The sequence below is a fragment of the Micropterus salmoides genome, unplaced genomic scaffold (genome assembly GCF_014851395.1).
Source record: "Micropterus salmoides isolate LMB-PRFRI ecotype aquatic unplaced genomic scaffold, ASM1485139v1 Ms_hic_scaffold_8, whole genome shotgun sequence".
Classification (NCBI taxonomy): Eukaryota; Metazoa; Chordata; class Actinopteri; order Centrarchiformes; family Centrarchidae; genus Micropterus; species Micropterus salmoides.
In genome coordinates, this window is record NW_024044570.1 from 30,412,385 (window position 1) to 30,430,092 (window position 17,708).

Sequence of the window (17,708 nt, forward strand, 5' to 3'; positions counted from 1 at the left end):
CCATAAAGATCTATGTTGGTTTTTTTTTCTTTTTCTTTTTTTTTTTTTTTATGGCCTTTATTATATTCTCATAAAACCTGGTGGTTATTTTTCCAGGGACAGTCTCCCTCCATTCGTCAGCTAATTATGCATTCAATGGCTGAGTGGTACATGAGAGGGGAGCAGTATGACCAGGCCAAGCTGTCTCGCATCTTGGATGTGGCCCAGGACTTAAAGGTTTGTTAGAGTAGACTGACATTGACAACTTCTCAGACACCTCTAACATTCAAGCTGAAGCAGAATAATTAGGCACTAGTGTTGTAGCACATGAGACTGTTGCATGGAACAATGTTCCTCCACATGTTTTCATGATTTTGCTAGTTAAAATAAGACATTAGACAATATAGGGCCATATATCCTGGTTTTCCCTTTATCCTAAAAATTAGTATCATTTTCTTGACGGTCAGTCTGTATGTTTTTTCTTTTTCCTCTAGTCTCTATCGATGTTGCTGAATGGTACTCCATTTGCCTTTGTTATTGACCTTGCTGCACTTGCCTCTCGCCGAGAATACCTCAAACTTGATAAATGGCTGACTGACAAAATTAGAGAGCATGGGGTGAGTCTTCAAATTAATTTACATTAGAAATTAGTGTTAATTTCATGTTATACTGTTAGGTTATTGTTACCTAAAGTTACTATATTCAGTAGGTTGTTTTCATCTATTAAATCCTTGTGCAAGAAGCACAGTCTACATCTTTTACATTGGCCTACTGCCACCGGCTTTACCAGAGGAGAGAGTAGCAAACACTTTAAATACTACAGTGCAGGGCTCTACAGCGCAACCATTTTGCTTTCATATGCCCCTAAAAATTGATACGTGCGAACCGGAAAAATTATTTGCGAGTTACTACATCCTACAATAATCCCCTCTACTCTGCCTGCCGCGCCACTAATCATTCAAAACACCCCCGCCTCGATTAGAGGGCAGGACGCGACACAAAGCTGGTGTCAGTCAAATGAGTTGTGGCAGGAAAAAAGCCAGCTAGCCACTGGAGCGCCGCTTGAGCAGCTCATTACAAAAACAAGCTACTGGAGCGGAGAGACAGACGACAGCAGGGAGAGCTTGTGGGCTTGGCTAGCTGGCTATAAGCTATATCAGTTGGCTTTTGTTGAAACATGTATTCATGTCATAAAATTGATGTGCTTGTTAATTTCACTTTTCGTCAACTAACCAATCACAGCCGGGATGCGGCGGGACATAAAAATGGTTTGACGCGCTAAAGTAAACTTTCAAATGTTGAACTCCTCCTGCATGAATGGTTCTGATTATTGATGAGATGGCAGCATTAACAAATTAAGTAGGCAATTTTTCTTGCACAGGGATTTCAAGACTGAAAACATGAAACTGCTGTTTTGTCCAACTGGAAATAATTTTATGCTAGTGGTGGGCTGTATAGTGTACTGTTACATTAAATGACAATATCCTACATATAGTAAAAAGAAATCATTTATATATTAACATACTAACGGTATACTATTAGATAAAAATTTAACTTATCTAATGTCATAATATTATAAATATTAATACACTAATTTAAACTAGTTTCTCCATGTTGTGAAAGAGCTTCTGCAGTGGAAAGATGCAGATTTCCACTGCACAGGTGGGCCAGTATGGGCTCCTAGCCTCCTCCTGAGAGCAACACCTTCCCCTCGTTATGATTTACTAAAGTTATTGTAATACTCTTCAGTAGACTTGTTTATATTAGGCGTGGGTTGTGTGGGTGCTGCTGGTGTATTGTGAATCCATCCGTGGTTCAAAAACTAGTACATGCAACATAGTACAAGTGTTTCTTACACAGCACAAAATATTTTAATAAAAATACGGAAACTAAAACTCTGTCAGTAGCATCGTGTTTTTGCTTTGCATGACTGATAAGACCGAATCAGAAAGCCAAATGTGAGTGTCAGTGTTATCCGTTCTCCGTTTTTGCAGACGGGGTCAGCAACGTTTTCAAACAAACTTCTTTAGATTTGCCGTTTTAATCTGGAAGGGAGGTGGAAATGTAGCAAAAGATCTCTGTTTTAAAATGAAAACAGCTGGCTAGCTTTGAAAACTGCTCAGACCGCGTAATGAAACCATTTTAGCAGCCTTTGAAAATTTGCCTGGCCAGTATTGCATCGTCTGATCGGGCTTTTTAGAGACCACTGATCAAACTAGTTAAAGCCGTTATCGGCCGATTACGATAGGTGACCAGTCGATTGGAGCATCCTTAATTTTCATGCAGGGATTCTCAAAATAGCGATAAACATGGTTGGTTTTCTTGTTTGCTTTGATCACACTACCCTCAGATCTGAATTGTATATTACAATCATTTTGTTTTCAGGAACCTTTTATCCAGGCTTGTGTGACATTCCTGAAGAGGCGTTGCCCATCCATTATGGGGGGTCTTGCCCCCGACAAGGACCAGCCCAAAAGCGCCCAGCTGCCCCCGGAGACCTTGGCCACCATGCTGGCCTGCCTGCAGTCCTGTGCCGGGTAAGAGGTTATCTGGCTTTTGACAACAGTTTGTTGATCTTTGATTAAATGTATAATAGTGACTTTCTGAAAGTAAGTCTTGCTTTGGTTGAATTTGATGGTATATTGGCCACATAAGACTGACAATCTTAAATATGTGAACTTTGTCACAGTATAGTTATTTAGAGACAATAGTCACTCACCCTACAGTGTTATCTATTTTAAACTTAAAGATTTGTTTCACTTTTGTTCTCAGGAGCGTGTCCCAGGAGCTCTCAGAGACCATCCTGACCATGGTTGCCAACTGCAGCAATGTCATGAATAAAGCCCGGCAGCCGCCACCAGGAGTAAAGGGACGTGCCCCCAGCACCAGCAGCCTGGATGCCATCTCTCCTGTACAGGTATCTTTATGTGAAAGCCCCTTCATGCCTCTGTAAACTTGAAAATCTTTTCATGTTGGTGTCAACCAAACTAATCTGTATTCTGAAAAAAAAGTACAAATAATTCATTATTGTTAAAATCCTGTCATAATTTATACTTTTTGCAGTTTTCAGTGTATCCTCATGGATTTGCCATGCCTCACATGTTGTACCACTGATTCTCCCCATCCCTGCCTTATTCTTTGCCTGACTCTCTTGCTCTCTTTTGCTACTCCTCTCTAGATGGACCCTTTGTCAGGCATGGGTTCCTTGAACCTGGGGGGCACAGCCACCTCCCACACTCAAAGCATGCAGGGTTTCCCAACCCCACTGAGTTCAGCTTTCAGTAATCCTCAGTCCCCAGCAAAGGCCTTCCCAACACTCTCCAACCCCAACCCCAGCACACCATTTGGTGGTATTGGCAGCCTGTCCTCGCAGCTCCCTGGTATGGACTCTGGTACTATGCTATTTGATTATTTTCTTATTAAGGCATATTTTTATACTAAATCCGCTAGTAACACTGCAATGTCATAGCCATTTGATAGACATACACATTTGAATCTTTTTTGGATTCAGTGACAAATAAGATTGGAACAATTTTTTGTGGTGACACTCTTGCTAAATTTTACTTTAAATCATGTGTAAGCCTAAGCAAGGTATGGCATAACCTTCACTTTATTAGTTTGTATCATTTTGTGAAATTCAGAAAAGCCACTTGGAAACGGTATATAATGGTTAACACCCAGTTTGGTAACGTAACATTTGCATATTAAACTAAACCAAGCTCAGAGGACAAAGGATAGTAGTTTAGAGGCAGAGGTAGGCGTGGATTGAAATGATAGAAGTTTTATGTTACTTGCAGGTCCCTTGGGCTCAGGCATCAGCTCTGGTATTGGCTCTAGTCTAGGGATGCCAACAGTGAACACGGACCCGTTTGGCGCCAGGAAGATGAGCACACCAGGCCTGAACCCAACTACCTTTCAGCAGAGTAAGATGAAGGCCTGTAAGTGGTGGTGGTAGTGGTGTGACTGAGAGCCCTGCCCTGCGCTGCTCAGAACTGTATTTCCTCTGCTGTGATAATGAAATTTCCAAATTTAATGCACCTTAGTGCACCTGACAAATGCAGTTTACAGGAAAGGTTTCACTAGTCTTAGCAAGAAAAGACTTTGTGTAAACATTTAGGCCTAAGACTTAACCTTCTTTTTCAATTCATACAACTTGTAAAGTTTATCATTGAGGAAATACAGATCAGTCTTCCATTCCTTGTCTGCTTATGCTGACAACCCCACTTTAGTGTAATTTGTTGAGCTTTTAAGCATCAAAAAGGGGTCTAACCTGACGTGATCAGTTAGAATGCTTTTTGATTCCTGATGTATCACTTGGTTGCACAATGGTTTTCATCGATGGGTTAATTGCTTGGTTCATGCCCCACCAGTGTTTAATTACAACATCCAAATAATTGGACGTCTTTGTTAAAAATGTCTTTTTCTACTCTTCTTCCAGCTGATCTTTCTCAGGTGTGGCCTGAGGCAAACCAGCACTTTAGTAAGGAGATAGATGACGAGGCAAACAGTTATTTCCAGCGCATCTACAACCACCCACCTCACCCAACTATGTCTGTGGATGAAGTATGTAGTGACATTTAATGAACTAACCTAAACCTAACTATCACATTCTTTCAAGGCATTATTAGCTGCTGTTGATTAGTTCTGCTCTTCCAATAAACTCACCTCCCACTTCGTTATTGTCCCTCTCTTAGGTACTGGAGATGCTGCAGAGGTTCAAGGATTCAAACATCAAGCGGGAGCGAGAGGTGTTCAATTGCATGCTTCGGAATTTGTTTGAGGAGTACCGATTCTTCCCTCAGTACCCAGACAAGGAGCTGCATATCACTGCCTGCCTTTTTGGTGGCATTATCGAGAAGGGTCTTGTCACCTACATGGCCCTGGGCTTGGCCCTACGATATGTTCTTGAAGCCTTAAGAAAACCCTTCGGATCCAAAATGTATTTCTTTGGAATTGCCGCCCTAGATAGATTTAAAAACAGGTATTGAAATGTTTTCTTTTGTAAAATTAGTATTCATTTAACAGGCATCTTGTTTCAGGCTAACATATCTTTTATATTTATAGACTAAAGGACTATCCTCAGTATTGTCAACACCTGGCTTCAATTGCCCACTTCTTGCAATTTCCCCACCATTTACAAGAGGTAATCAGGTTTCCTTAATTTATTTTGCTCACCATTTTAACTTTTTTATTTATTATTTTTTGACCCGGCCGTGACTACAGAAATGGATTCCCACATTCAGATAGATTAAATTTCTCGCTCTGCACCTTTCAATATCCTGTGTGTGCAGTATATCGAGTATGGCCAACAGTCACGGGACCCTCCGGTGAAGATGCAGGGCTCCATCACCACCCCTGGCAGTCTGGCACTGGCACAAGTCCAAGCCCAGGCTCAGTCGCAGCAACCCGGCGTCCCCAAAGCCCCACAGCCAGGTCAGCCCAGCACTCTGGTCACCACACCGACGACTACAACCACAGTAGCCAAGACCCCCACCATCACCAGACCAACACCCAGCAGCTTCAAGAAGGATGTCCCTGTGAGTTTGGCTTTGATGTCGAAACACCCTACTATTTACCTTGTTGATGCACTCAATTGGTTTCAATGTTTTTCTGCATATAGAAATTGTAAACAGTATATAGAGTCACACCGGTTTAAAAGGTAATTGTTCTCGTTCCTGCCTGCAGCCTTCCATAAACACAACCAACATTGACACCCTGCTGGTGGCCACTGACCAAACAGAAAGAATTGTAGAGCCTCCAGAGAATGTCCAGGAGAAGATTGCTTTTATCTTCAACAACCTTTCTCAGTCCAACATGACACAGAAGGTAAAGAAAGGGGGGAAAAAAAGACAAAACATAACTGTATTGCCAAGAACTTAAATTGTCAAAGAAGCTTTTTATTGTTTTTAAGCATGTGGTTTTTTTTTTTTTTTTTTTTTTTGGTTTTTTTTTCTCAGGTTGAGGAATTGAAAGAAACGGTAAAGGAAGAGTTTATGCCCTGGGTGTCTCAGTACCTGGTGATGAAACGTGTCAGCATTGAGCCCAACTTCCACAGTCTCTACTCCAACTTTCTGGACACACTCAAGAACCCGGAGTTTGTCAAGATGGTCCTCAATGAGACTTACAGGAATATCAAGGTAAAACAGACAATAAGGTCATAACTTACCAGCGCAAACATTTTTTCTTTTAATAATGTTTTACATGCCAATACTTGCCTCATGTAAAACATCTCAACAGCAAATTAATGTTGCTGGACCATGTGAGACGGTTCTTTTGCATACATCACTACCATTTCAGATAAACTAGTTGTTTTGTTCCCATTTACTGGGAGCACTGCTGAAGAACGGTCACCATATGTAAAATACTGACACTCCTCTCACATTTCTTAATTTCTTATAGGTTCTGTTGACCTCTGACAAGGCAGCTGCCAATTTCTCTGATCGCTCCCTGCTGAAGAACCTGGGCCACTGGTTGGGCATGATTACACTGGCCAAAAACAAGCCCATCCTTTATACAGTAAGAATTTGTATTCTTAGTTTTTGGCTCTGTTGTTTCATTACGTTGTGGGTCTTCTGTTGACTTTAGAGTTTATTTACATCTTTTTTTTCCTTTACCCAGGATCTGGAGGTCAAGTCTCTGCTGCTGGAAGCCTATGTGAAAGGCCAGCAGGAGCTGCTGTATGTGGTTCCCTTTGTGGCCAAAGTTTTGGAGTCCAGTCTGCGAAGCATGGTGAGTTACACAGCTGTAAATATAGAATTGTCTCTATTCTATCAACATTACCTTGTACCACTGTCCAGTGTAAAATGTCATACTGTCATATTTGCTTCAGACAAAAATAACCCCAAACACTTGCCCTGTTTGAGGTTCTTTGGATTCTACACCGTATATTTTAAAGTGTGTGTGTGTGCACCTGTTAAAGGTTTTCAGGCCCCAGAACCCCTGGACCATGGCCATCATGAATGTTCTTGCTGAGTTGCATCAGGAACATGACCTCAAGGTAATAATATATTATCCTTCCTATGCAGCCACTTAACTTCAGGCAGCTCTTGAAAATGCAGTCCATCTCTAAATCATAGCTTAAAATGCTAAACCTAGAATTCGTTTGGTTTGGCAACAGATATGAACTAATCATGTTACACAGTAATGAATTTACCTAAACGTGTCAACTGTTACCCAGCTATATCCAACATTATCAGCCAATCAGTCTGTTTTGCGTGGCCTATCAGATTATTGTTCATAACTCAGCGACCACTTGTCACTTTCCAAATTCCCTGCCATGTTTATTAACTGTTCACATCAACTTGTTGCCCTTCATAGGCTTAAACCTGCACATCGCCTTTTCAGCTATGATACAAATAAACAGTATTTATTTATAATACAATCTTATTAAAATGTGAAATTATTGCTTACATTGTTCTGTTGTTTACTGCAGCTGAACCTAAAGTTTGAGATTGAAGTTCTGTGTAAGAACTTGTCTCTGGACATCAATGATCTCAAGCCAGGAAACTTACTGAAGGACAAGGAGAAGCTAAAGAGCCTGGAGGAGCAACTGTCGGCACCAAAGAAAGAGGCAAAGCCTCCAGAAGAGTTGCTGCCAGTTTCTAACACAGGTGGATGCTCCATATTTTTTTACTGTACATCAGCATTTTGAAAGATTAGTTTGTCTGTTAGCTTTTAACTTATCCTTTATCTGATGTCTCTATCATATCATTCATCTTTTGTTTTGATTCTGAATATTAAGTAAATGATGTGAACATATGAATATCTAAAAATGCTGTGATTATTACAGTATTCACATCACCATTCCTTGTTCTGTCATATCATGTCTGTCTTTCGCTCTGTAAACGTCCTGTAAATGTTACACACTAAAAAGCGTAGCATTACTTGTTTTTGTTGCCTATATGATTGCGTATTGTTTATGTTGGCTGGATAATCTGCTTTTTCTTGTGATTTTAATCAAATTAGCGTTTTGTGACCAACAGGAGACTTTGTTCCATTTGCAGCTCCTCCCTCAACCCCAGTTGCTACCACCACCTCCACAACCACAGGGCCCCCAACCCCACAGTACAGTTACCACGACATCAATGTGTATGCCTTGGCAGGCCTGGCTCCACACATCAATATAAATGTCAACGTAAGTATTGGGCACACGTAAACCACTAGTGACAGAAGTCAGTGTCCATCAAAAGACACACACTACACAAGCGATTAATCAGTCTGCCAAGTAATCGGGGTGGTATTTGGCATTCAGAGATTATCTGCATTATATCATCATAATCTAATCTGAAACAATAAATATATTATTCTGTAGAGAATAATGCCGTTGAATGACGTGACTTCTGACAAACGGTACCCCACTCTCCCATGTCCATGTTCTGAAATCTACAGCATAACCCTATGTTACCATTTCATTTATTAATAAAAATCTAAAACCACATGTTACTGGCTAAGATCATTGGCCATCCTGTAAATATCTGCATCGGCCATTGAAAAACCCAAAGCGGTTGACCAACAACACACACCTCTCCTTTTTTTCCATCTTTCCCGTTGACATATTAATCCTTTTTTTGTTTTTCCTTTTCTCTCATGCACCCCTCACTTTTCTCTTTAGATCTCTCTGCTACAGGCCCATCCTCAGTTGAAGCAGTGTGTACGGCAATCAGTAGAGCGAGCTGTCCAGGAGCTGGTGCACCCTGTGGTTGACCGCTCTATTAAAATTGCCATGACAACCTGTGAGCAGATCATCAGGAAGGACTTTGCCCTGGATTCGGAAGAGACCCGCATGCGCGTTGCTGCCCACCACATGATGAGAAACCTAACCGCTGGCATGGCCATGATCACCTGCCGCGAGCCGCTGCTCATGAGCATCGCCACCAACCTTAAGAACAGCTTTGCTGCTGCACTGAGGGTAAGCTGAAGGCCAACACGAGGGCGAGTGTTCCATAAGATATAAAGAGATGAAGCCAAAGTCCTTTTAGGCAAGTCCTGCCACTCGGCTGCCATCTTGGCATCGCTTCGGGCAGCTATTTCGGACTAACAAGACCAGGCTCCTATCTAAATGAATGGGGGAGAGAACCAGAACTGCACTTTTACTGGTCCCCGGGACATAAAAACTACATGAGTAGAATCAGCATTAAAATCTGATAAAAATCGCTGAAAGAGTTTAAAAACTTTGCCCCAAAATAAGGTTTAAAAAGCATTTTTCCCAACCGGTTATACTTCTGCTACGCATGCGCGAAAGTTGTAAAGGTAATGAAATATGATTCCCCACTTTGGCTGTTAAAAGCAAACGACTGGCTTTCTAGTGGGAGGGGCGGGATAACCACCATCTTTGCCGTTACAGGCTTTCCCCATAGAGTTGTATTGAGGATGTGACTGAGTGGCACATCTCCTCTAAATTGTCTCTGAAGCATAGAGAGTTTCTTTCCCCACGCACCCGTCCTCCGCTTTGTTTCGGTCTAATAGCTTGTACCATTCCTGCTCATATAAATTAAGGTGTTTATTCCCTTAGGCACCAACCCCCCAACAGAGGGAAATGATGGAAGAGGCTGCAGCCAGGATTGCTCAAGACAACTGTGAACTGGCTTGCTGCTTCATTCAGAAAACAGCCGTGGAAAAGGCTGGTCCTGAAATGGACAAGAGACTAGCCACGGTGAGACTTAAATGTATTTCTGATTTGTTAACCTGGCTAGTGTCACCTCGGAATTAATTATTTGTAAAAATATATAAGCCAATTTAATTATCAACATCGCTGAGAGTGCAATAGTTATTTTTAAAATCTACAATTGATGTAAGCCCAAAGACAAAGTTTCTAAGTAAATTGATTCAGAGTTTTTTCTACTTTGTGCAAGTTATTAAAAATACTTCAGAGTTCTGCATGTTGGGTACTTTCTAAAAATATGTACTTTACTGAAAAGAAAAGTGTCTTCATTTCTTAATCGGATCTCTACTATTCCAGGAGTTTGAACTGAGGAAGCATGCACGTCAAGAGGGCCGCCGTTACTGTGATCCAGTTGTTCTGACTTACCAGGCTGAACGTATGCCTGAGCAGATCAGACTCAAGGTAAGATCAGTTTAACATCCACTCATACAGTATATCAGGGAAAGTCTATCAATTATGAGCCAACCTATGCTTGTTAAGCTTAAAACATAATTTACTGTTGCCTCAGTTATGGATCTGTCCAAGAGGATAATGATTCAGTGCTCTTTTACATACTGTACAGTATGTGGAGACGTTTCCGTAAAGTAACAAAATGCATGTATGTTGTAGGTGGGAGGAGTGGACCCCAAACAACTGGCTGTATATGAGGAGTTTGCCAGGAACGTTCCAGGTTTCTTACCCAGTAATGATCTCACCCAGCCCTCTGGCTTCCTGGCTCAGCCAATGAAGGTGATTTGTGTTTTTTTTTGTGTGTGTGTGTTCCATAAGGTGTTAAAACTAGGAACGGTTGAAAGATGCTACAGTGCTTCCCAAAAATGATTGTGTATTTTCTGATTTGTGCCAGTCTTTTTTTTTTTTTTGTTAATCTTAAAATATGGTGTGTATAAAAGACTAAAACGACAAGCACTTAACTAAGTGCTTCTTGTGTTTAATGTCTGGAAGATGATGTCACAGATGGGTGTTGCCATTTTAAACCCACTGAACTTAATTCCATCTGTATCTCTGTTAACAGCAACATGCATGGGCCACAGATGATGTGGCTCAGATTTATGATAAGTGCATGGCAGACTTGGAGCAACATCTTCATGCCATCCCTCCAGCTCTTTCCATGAACCCCCTGACCCAGGCTCTGCGCAGCCTGCTGGAAGCTGTGGCCTTGGCTAGAAACTCCAGGGAAGGCATCACTGCACTTGGCCTCCTGCAGAAGGTAGGGCAGCTACTGTAATAGTTGCAGTTCAGGTCAGTATCTGTGCTAACCTGTGTTTTACTGAGCTGGTTTCTTTATTTCCCAGGCTGTGGAAGGTCTTCTGGATGCTACCAGTGGGGCCGATGCCGACTTGCTGCTCCGCTACAGAGAGTGCCACCTGCTGGTGCTTAAAGCTCTACAGGATGGACGTGCCTATGGACCACAGTGGTGCAATAAGCAGATCACCAGGTGAGTCAGGGCATGATTGATTTCAAATCATTATTGCACCTTTTGATTTGAATCATATAACAGGGTGTCTGCGGGGTCTTAAAAAGTCTTAAAAGGTAATAAATCAATTTTGCTAAAATTAAGGCCATTAAAAAGTCTTAATCGCCATTTAACAATGTATTAAATTTTGAAGATATTTTTTTCAATGTGGAAATCCTGTTTGTCCAAAAGTTTGTTTGCTAAAAGTGTAGGTGAACGTATTTATTTATAATGCATAGCCAAAAATACTAGACAGGCAGAGAGTAGCGACTGTGATTCCTTTCTGTAACGTTAGGCGCAGGGATCTACCGAGCGCCTATTTCACTCTTAAATGGATTTTTTTTTAAAAAGCTTGATGGGCTGCAACAAACTTTATAAATGTTGAACTCAGTGTTATTGAATTTAGTAACATAATGAATATATTAATATCAAACTTAGTTTACTATTAAATTAACAATATACCTTCAATTTAATGTTATACTAATACAGTCATTTAGACCAGTTCCTCCTCCAGGTTGTACCTGTGCTACACCGCCTACACTACTTAAGTTATTCATCACTCAGTTTATTCTCTTCATCTTTGTTCCCTTCTGGCCTATTTGAATTTTGTTGTATTGATCAAGTGGACGGTGAAAGTTATCACACATATCATTGCAGGCAAGCCCACATTATCTAGTTTAAACCAGCTAAAACACAAAATCACACTGTTTCACATGATTTGCTGTAATATTGCTTACATAAACGTCATAGCTTATGTAAGACCGTTGCTTTTTGCAGGAAATCTGACCAGTCCTTCACATAGAAAACTGTTGGCCCATACAGGCTGATATAGGCAACTGAGAAAGTTGGTGAATGCCTCAATTTGTAGGTGGCGTTACAACATGATGATATATAGGCAATAAATGTTATAAATATACTTAAAGTCCTTTTAAAACCTCAGATGTCCCTTTTTAAAGGTGTGTGGCTGATTTTAATCTGTTACAGCTCAAAGTGGCGCAGCAGTCTTTAAAATATGTTGAAAAAGGTATTGAATTTTACTTCAGAATTCCTGTGTGTGTGTGTGTATATACCCTGTATAAAGCATTTGTTAGCTTTCACATAGATTATTGTAAATCTAAACAATAATTTGAGTTATGTTGAAAAGAAGCAACATGTCCCCCTGGTGATGCGTGACATAAGGAGGCTCCATATATGGGATCTTTTGTAGTAATTGTACTTGGTGTGTCTCAATATTTTTCCCTGTTTGTTAACAGGTGTCTGATTGAATGCCGTGATGAGTACAAATACAACGTAGAGGCAGTGGAGCTTCTGATCAGGAATCATCTTGTGAATATGCAGCAGTATGACTTGCACCTGGCACAGGTATACATTTCACACGTTCACTGTGGAGTCATTTACTGTTTTACTGTCTTTATCTTTTGGTTTCGTGTAAATACTTGAGAAGTCATCTATTTATATTTCTACCTTATTGAGATGTCTGTTCAGAAACTTTTTACTTTTGCGTATAGTTTGATGTGATGTGAAGTCTTTATTTATTTTTTTCTCCTGTTGAACGGTGTTAAAATTTCCTAACTTAGGTTCACTATAGTTCAGTGGTTTTCATTTTTAAAAATGGAAATGCTTAAGCACTGAATGCTGTCCTGCACCTTGATCAAGAGATCTGTGAATCGGTAACTTTGTCTGGTTAAAATTTCAAGTGTTGTCACTAGCTAATAATGTTTGTTTTCTTCTAGTCTATGGAAAATGGACTGCACTACATGGCAGTTGCATTTGCCATGCAGTTGGTGAAGCTGCTGCTGGTGGATGAACGCAGTGTCAGCCATGTCACAGAGGCCGACCTCTTCCACACGATTGAGACTTTGATGAGGACCTGTGCACACTCCAGAGCCAACGCACCTGAGGGGTAAACAACTACAATGTTTAAACATTCCTTTTTGATTTATTTATCCATAAACTACAAATAACTGCAGAATAATTGCTGAATTGTGTAGAAGTCGGAAAGACACCAAATCAAGCAGGTTTTCATGTAAGATGAATTTATTTGAGGCCATTTTAGAATTTTGAAGAGGTTTTTGCTACCCCACCTAGAAACTAATGTCTGATCCAGTCAAATTTGAAAATAAAATGAATCCAATGTGAAAAGGGTTAAAACTAACTCTTGGTCATTTCTTTGTCCTCTTCCCCAGTCTTCCCCAGCTGATGGATGTTGTTCGCTCCAACTATGAGGCCATGATTGACCGGGCCCACGGCGGCCCTAACTTCATGATGCACTCTGGGATTTCACAGGCTTCGGAATATGATGACCCTCCAGGCCTGAGGGAGAAGGCAGAGTACCTACTGAGAGAATGGGTCAACCTGTACCACTCAGCTGCTGCTGGCAGGGATAGCACCAAAGCTTTCTCTGCCTTTGTAGGCCAGGTAAACACTCTGACCTTATCAGTCAATGTAAGTGCAAGTGTTGTGTGACAATCATGGTGACCATTGTTCCTCACGTTTATATCATGTCTCCTTTTCTTTTTCAACCAGATGCACCAGCAGGGCATCCTGAAGACTGATGACCTGATCACAAGGTTCTTCCGGCTGTGCACAGAAATGTGTGTGGAGATAAGCTATCGGGCACAGGCTGAGCAACAGCACAACCCAGCAGCCAGTGCCGCCATCATCAGGGCAAAGTGTTACCACAACCTGGATGCCTTCGTTAGGCTCATAGCCCTGCTGGTCAAACACTCTGGAGAGGCCACCAACACAGTGACAAAAATCAACCTCCTCAACAAGGTACCGCATCATGACTACAAAAGTGTAGCTGATTTATCATCTGTGACAAAATAGTCAAAAATATCCAATATTATCAACAGGACATTATAGAAAGTAGTTATTTGGTTGTGGTACTGAAAGTCTTTCTACATTGTGGCATCGGCGGATGCTGTGTGATTTATGAAGGGCATTTCAACCCAGAGTGTGATGAGGTTTATTCTGCTCAGAACAGCAGGGTTACAAAGAAAGCTACATAATCAGCAATGAGCGATGAAGACTTAAGAGACCTTTTGACAGTGTTAACAACTTTGGGTTAAAATCTAGTTTGTAGAACCACACACTCATTTAAATAAATAATTTGTTGTTGATAGGAAAGCTCTAACATCATAATGTCTGTTTAACTGTAAAATCTTTAAAGTGGCAGAAAAGATAAATGCTTGTCTGCTCTGCAGATTCTGCTGGCAGCCTTTGGCTGGCTGATTCTGATTACCCTCTACATTGTTCTAATAGGTGCTAGGTATCGTAGTTGGGGTGCTGATCCAGGACCATGATGTCCGTCAGACAGAATTCCAACAGCTACCATACCACCGCATTTTCATCATGCTGCTGTTGGAGCTCAACGCCCCCGAACATGTGCTGGAGACCATCAACTTCCAGACACTCACCGCCTTCTGGTGAGACATCCTCATGGATCAGTCATATCTAAAGGGTCGCCTTCTGTGTGTAGAGGAGAGGCAGTACGGTTTTGGTTTGGCCTCACATATTCCTTTTATCTGCAGCAATACCTTCCACATCCTGAGACCCACCAAAGCACCCGGCTTTGTGTATGCCTGGTTGGAACTCATCTCCCATCGCATCTTCATTGCCAGGATGCTAGCGCACACACCGCAGCAGAAGGTATGCAAGAGCAAGCCTATTTATGACATTCAAATCTTGTTAATACATAGCCCCCATAGTTGTGTTTTTTTGATCAATGAACTGATTTTGTCTTCCAGGGTTGGCCCATGTACGCACAGCTGCTGATTGATCTCTTCAAGTACCTGGCCCCATTTCTGAGGAATGTAGAGCTCAACAAACCTATGCAAATCCTCTACAAGGTGCTCTCTCATTGTTTCTTTGTTCCGAAATAACAGCTGCCGGTAAACACCAAGTTAGACAAAGTGAAGTCCATGTTTCTGGCAGTAGGAACCTCGCATTTATCATTTGGTTGTGTTAGTGATGCATTGATAGACCGGTACTAATATCATGACACCTAATCTGTCAGAGCTGATTGGGTTGCAATTTATTTTTGATATTGGGAATTACAACTTCATAGGGCTGCTTTTGTAGCTATAGACTTTAGGCTTGTTTCATATTTCAGTTGTCTTGTTAGCAGGCAAATGTTTCCTATTATTATAAAACGTATCATTTTCTATTTCAGGGCACACTGAGAGTGCTCCTGGTCCTGCTGCATGACTTCCCAGAGTTCCTGTGTGACTACCATTATGGCTTCTGTGATGTTATCCCACCCAACTGCATCCAGCTCCGCAACCTCATCCTGAGTGCCTTTCCACGCAACATGAGGCTTCCTGACCCTTTCACACCCAATCTCAAGGTAGAGACAAACAAACACACACTTTGACGATGCCTACAGAAGCAGGTTTGTTTGAACTTTTTGTTTAGAAGACGTTGTCCCATTTAATCAATGTTGTATCAACACCCCGGCTGCAGGTGGACATGCTGAGTGAGATCAACATCGCTCCCCGTATCCTCACCAACTTCACAGGTGTTATGCCTTCCCAGTTCAAGAAGGATCTGGACTCGTATCTGAAGACCCGTTCACCAGTGACTTTCTTGTCTGAGCTGCGCAGCAACCTGCAGGTAGGAGCAGTGTCCATCTCTTTTACATTATTGTTATTATTAGTAGAATATTATTATACTTCAGTAAATGATACGATTTTGTGTTAATCTGTCACCCTCCTATTTTTTTTTTTTTTTTTTTTAAACCACTACCCCAGGTGTCTAATGAGCCGGGAAACCGCTACAACATCCAGCTGATCAATGCTCTAGTGTTGTATGTAGGCACACAGGCAATCGCTCACATCCACAATAAGGGCAGCACCCCCTCCATGAGCACTATAACCCACTCTGCACACATGGACATTTTCCAAAATCTGGCCGTGGACTTGGACACTGAGGGTACGTTTATTTATTGCTATCTAAAGAACCAGTTGCAAAAGCTTGAGCAGAGCACTCATCTGAGGTTTCTGTCGTCGTGTCTTTTCAGGGCGTTACTTGTTCTTGAACGCGATCGCCAATCAGCTGCGCTACCCCAACAGCCACACTCACTACTTCAGTTGCACCATGCTGTATCTGTTTGCCGAGGCCAACACAGAGGCCATCCAGGAGCAGATCACCAGGTGAGACAAACAGTCTGATCTGGATCTGTGTGACTTGATTCATTTCAGCAGAGGAACGCATTGAGTCAACACCGTGTTGAAGTTAACTGCCGTTTAGTTAAATCTTTCTCCTCCTCTTGCAGGGTTCTGCTGGAGAGGCTGATAGTGAACAGGCCTCACCCATGGGGTCTCCTCATCACCTTCATCGAGCTGATCAAGAATCCTGCCTTTAAGTTCTGGAGCCACGACTTTGTGCACTGTGCCCCTGAGATTGAAAAGTAGGTTTTATGTTTGACTCGTTGTTCTTTATGTATGTGTTTTTTTTTTTGTTTGTTTGTTTTTTTTCAGCCTTTACAGATGATACTAGTTAGCAGGATAAATTCTAGTTGTTCTCATTTTCACCAGATGTTCACGTCTTACCTCTCCCCTCCCTCATCAGGCTGTTCCAGTCGGTAGCTCAGTGCTGCATGGGACAGAAGCAGGCCCAGCAGGTGATGGAAGGCACTGGTGCCAGCTAGCCTGTGTACCAGCCAGCTCGTAGCCCTCGGGAGAGATGCCGCGGCCTTGACTTTGACCCAGTCCCCCCCACCACACACACACACACACACACACACACACACACCTCTCCCTCTTTACTGTTGGCACTGGATAAACTGGCAACCACAGTCATTTGAAATGTGGATAAAAGGACTACTGCTCATGGATCTAAAGAGTTAGATTTTTGTTTATCCCTTGGAATTGAAATGGAGAGAATGGATTGAGACATGTTGTTTAATATACTTTTTTGATGCTTTGATGTAAATATTGGAGGAAAAAAGGGAGAACGGGAGAGTAGATAAGTGAAGTGATCAACGCACATGTCAAATAAAGCGTATCCTGACATGTAAAGACATCTAAACATATTTTCACTCACTACCAAAGTCCTTGGTTTGCTTCCCTCCCGCACAAATCCTTTTTTTCCTGACTTTTGTTTTGCTTTGAGAGGCTGAATGGTAGATGATTGAAGAAGAAGAAGAAGAAAAAAAAGCTGCCTGCTACTTTCATTTAATACCTTTTTATCCCTGAGTGGAACAGGAAGATGGAGTTCAGTCTCCCAGGTGGGGTGGGGGTCTACTCCTGGTGCGTCGGTGTGTTGGTGGAGACAGTTTGCTGATGCTCTGTCCGTTAGAAACTGGCTCTGGAAGTCTCTCCCTGGCACTTGTAAATTGTGCAAAGTGATAGTGACATCGTACCTTGGCAATTTGTACAAAGATCCAAATTGAAGAACAATAGAAGGACCAATACAGCCCATTTTGTAACATTTTGAATGTTTTGTAAATGTATTGGTCCATGTGTTGTATTTTGTAGTCCTTTCTAGTTTGCCTTTAGTTCTTGCTACTTAACTGCAGTATGCATACATACAGAAAATAAAGCATTCAAACTGCAACGCATCTGTGTTCACTCAGGACTACAAGTGTAATAGGATGGTATTTAAATATCAGGT

The 17,708-nt window shown here is 41.6% G+C and overlaps 1 protein-coding gene across 14 annotated transcripts in view; it reads left to right on the forward strand.

Moving 5' to 3' along the window:
- cnot1 (CCR4-NOT transcription complex, subunit 1) overlaps positions 1-17,651 on the forward strand; it is a 29,811-nt gene extending 12,160 nt beyond the window's left edge. For 2 of the 14 annotated variants that reach the window (XM_038707132.1, XM_038707133.1), the window contains 36 exons: positions 97-216; positions 474-596; positions 2,365-2,516; positions 2,752-2,896; positions 3,158-3,359; positions 3,777-3,902; positions 4,418-4,542; positions 4,674-4,960; positions 5,044-5,122; positions 5,271-5,516; positions 5,665-5,805; positions 5,937-6,116; positions 6,379-6,495; positions 6,598-6,708; positions 6,899-6,976; positions 7,412-7,589; positions 7,983-8,113; positions 8,591-8,887; positions 9,491-9,631; positions 9,938-10,042; positions 10,250-10,369; positions 10,653-10,847; positions 10,933-11,075; positions 12,347-12,455; positions 12,827-12,996; positions 13,280-13,511; positions 13,620-13,868; positions 14,358-14,521; positions 14,627-14,744; positions 14,843-14,944; positions 15,268-15,441; positions 15,558-15,707; positions 15,845-16,025; positions 16,114-16,246; positions 16,369-16,503; positions 16,665-16,743. In XM_038707132.1, the coding sequence (XP_038563060.1) occupies positions 97-216; positions 474-596; positions 2,365-2,516; positions 2,752-2,896; positions 3,158-3,359; positions 3,777-3,902; positions 4,418-4,542; positions 4,674-4,960; positions 5,044-5,122; positions 5,271-5,516; positions 5,665-5,805; positions 5,937-6,116; positions 6,379-6,495; positions 6,598-6,708; positions 6,899-6,976; positions 7,412-7,589; positions 7,983-8,113; positions 8,591-8,887; positions 9,491-9,631; positions 9,938-10,042; positions 10,250-10,369; positions 10,653-10,847; positions 10,933-11,075; positions 12,347-12,455; positions 12,827-12,996; positions 13,280-13,511; positions 13,620-13,868; positions 14,358-14,521; positions 14,627-14,744; positions 14,843-14,944; positions 15,268-15,441; positions 15,558-15,707; positions 15,845-16,025; positions 16,114-16,246; positions 16,369-16,503; positions 16,665-16,743 (5,538 nt within the window). Of the gene's footprint in view, positions 1-96; positions 217-473; positions 597-2,364; positions 2,517-2,751; positions 2,897-3,157; positions 3,372-3,776; positions 3,918-4,417; positions 4,543-4,673; positions 4,961-5,043; positions 5,123-5,261; positions 5,517-5,664; positions 5,806-5,936; positions 6,117-6,378; positions 6,496-6,597; positions 6,709-6,898; positions 6,977-7,411; positions 7,590-7,961; positions 8,114-8,590; positions 8,888-9,490; positions 9,632-9,937; positions 10,043-10,249; positions 10,370-10,652; positions 10,848-10,932; positions 11,076-12,346; positions 12,456-12,826; positions 12,997-13,279; positions 13,512-13,619; positions 13,869-14,357; positions 14,522-14,626; positions 14,745-14,842; positions 14,945-15,267; positions 15,442-15,557; positions 15,708-15,844; positions 16,026-16,113; positions 16,247-16,368; positions 16,504-16,664 lie in introns of all 14 variants that reach the window. The other 12 variants (XM_038707121.1, XM_038707119.1, XM_038707120.1 and 9 more) reach the window with 11 other exon arrangements.
- Positions 17,652-17,708: the final 57 nt, after the last annotated feature.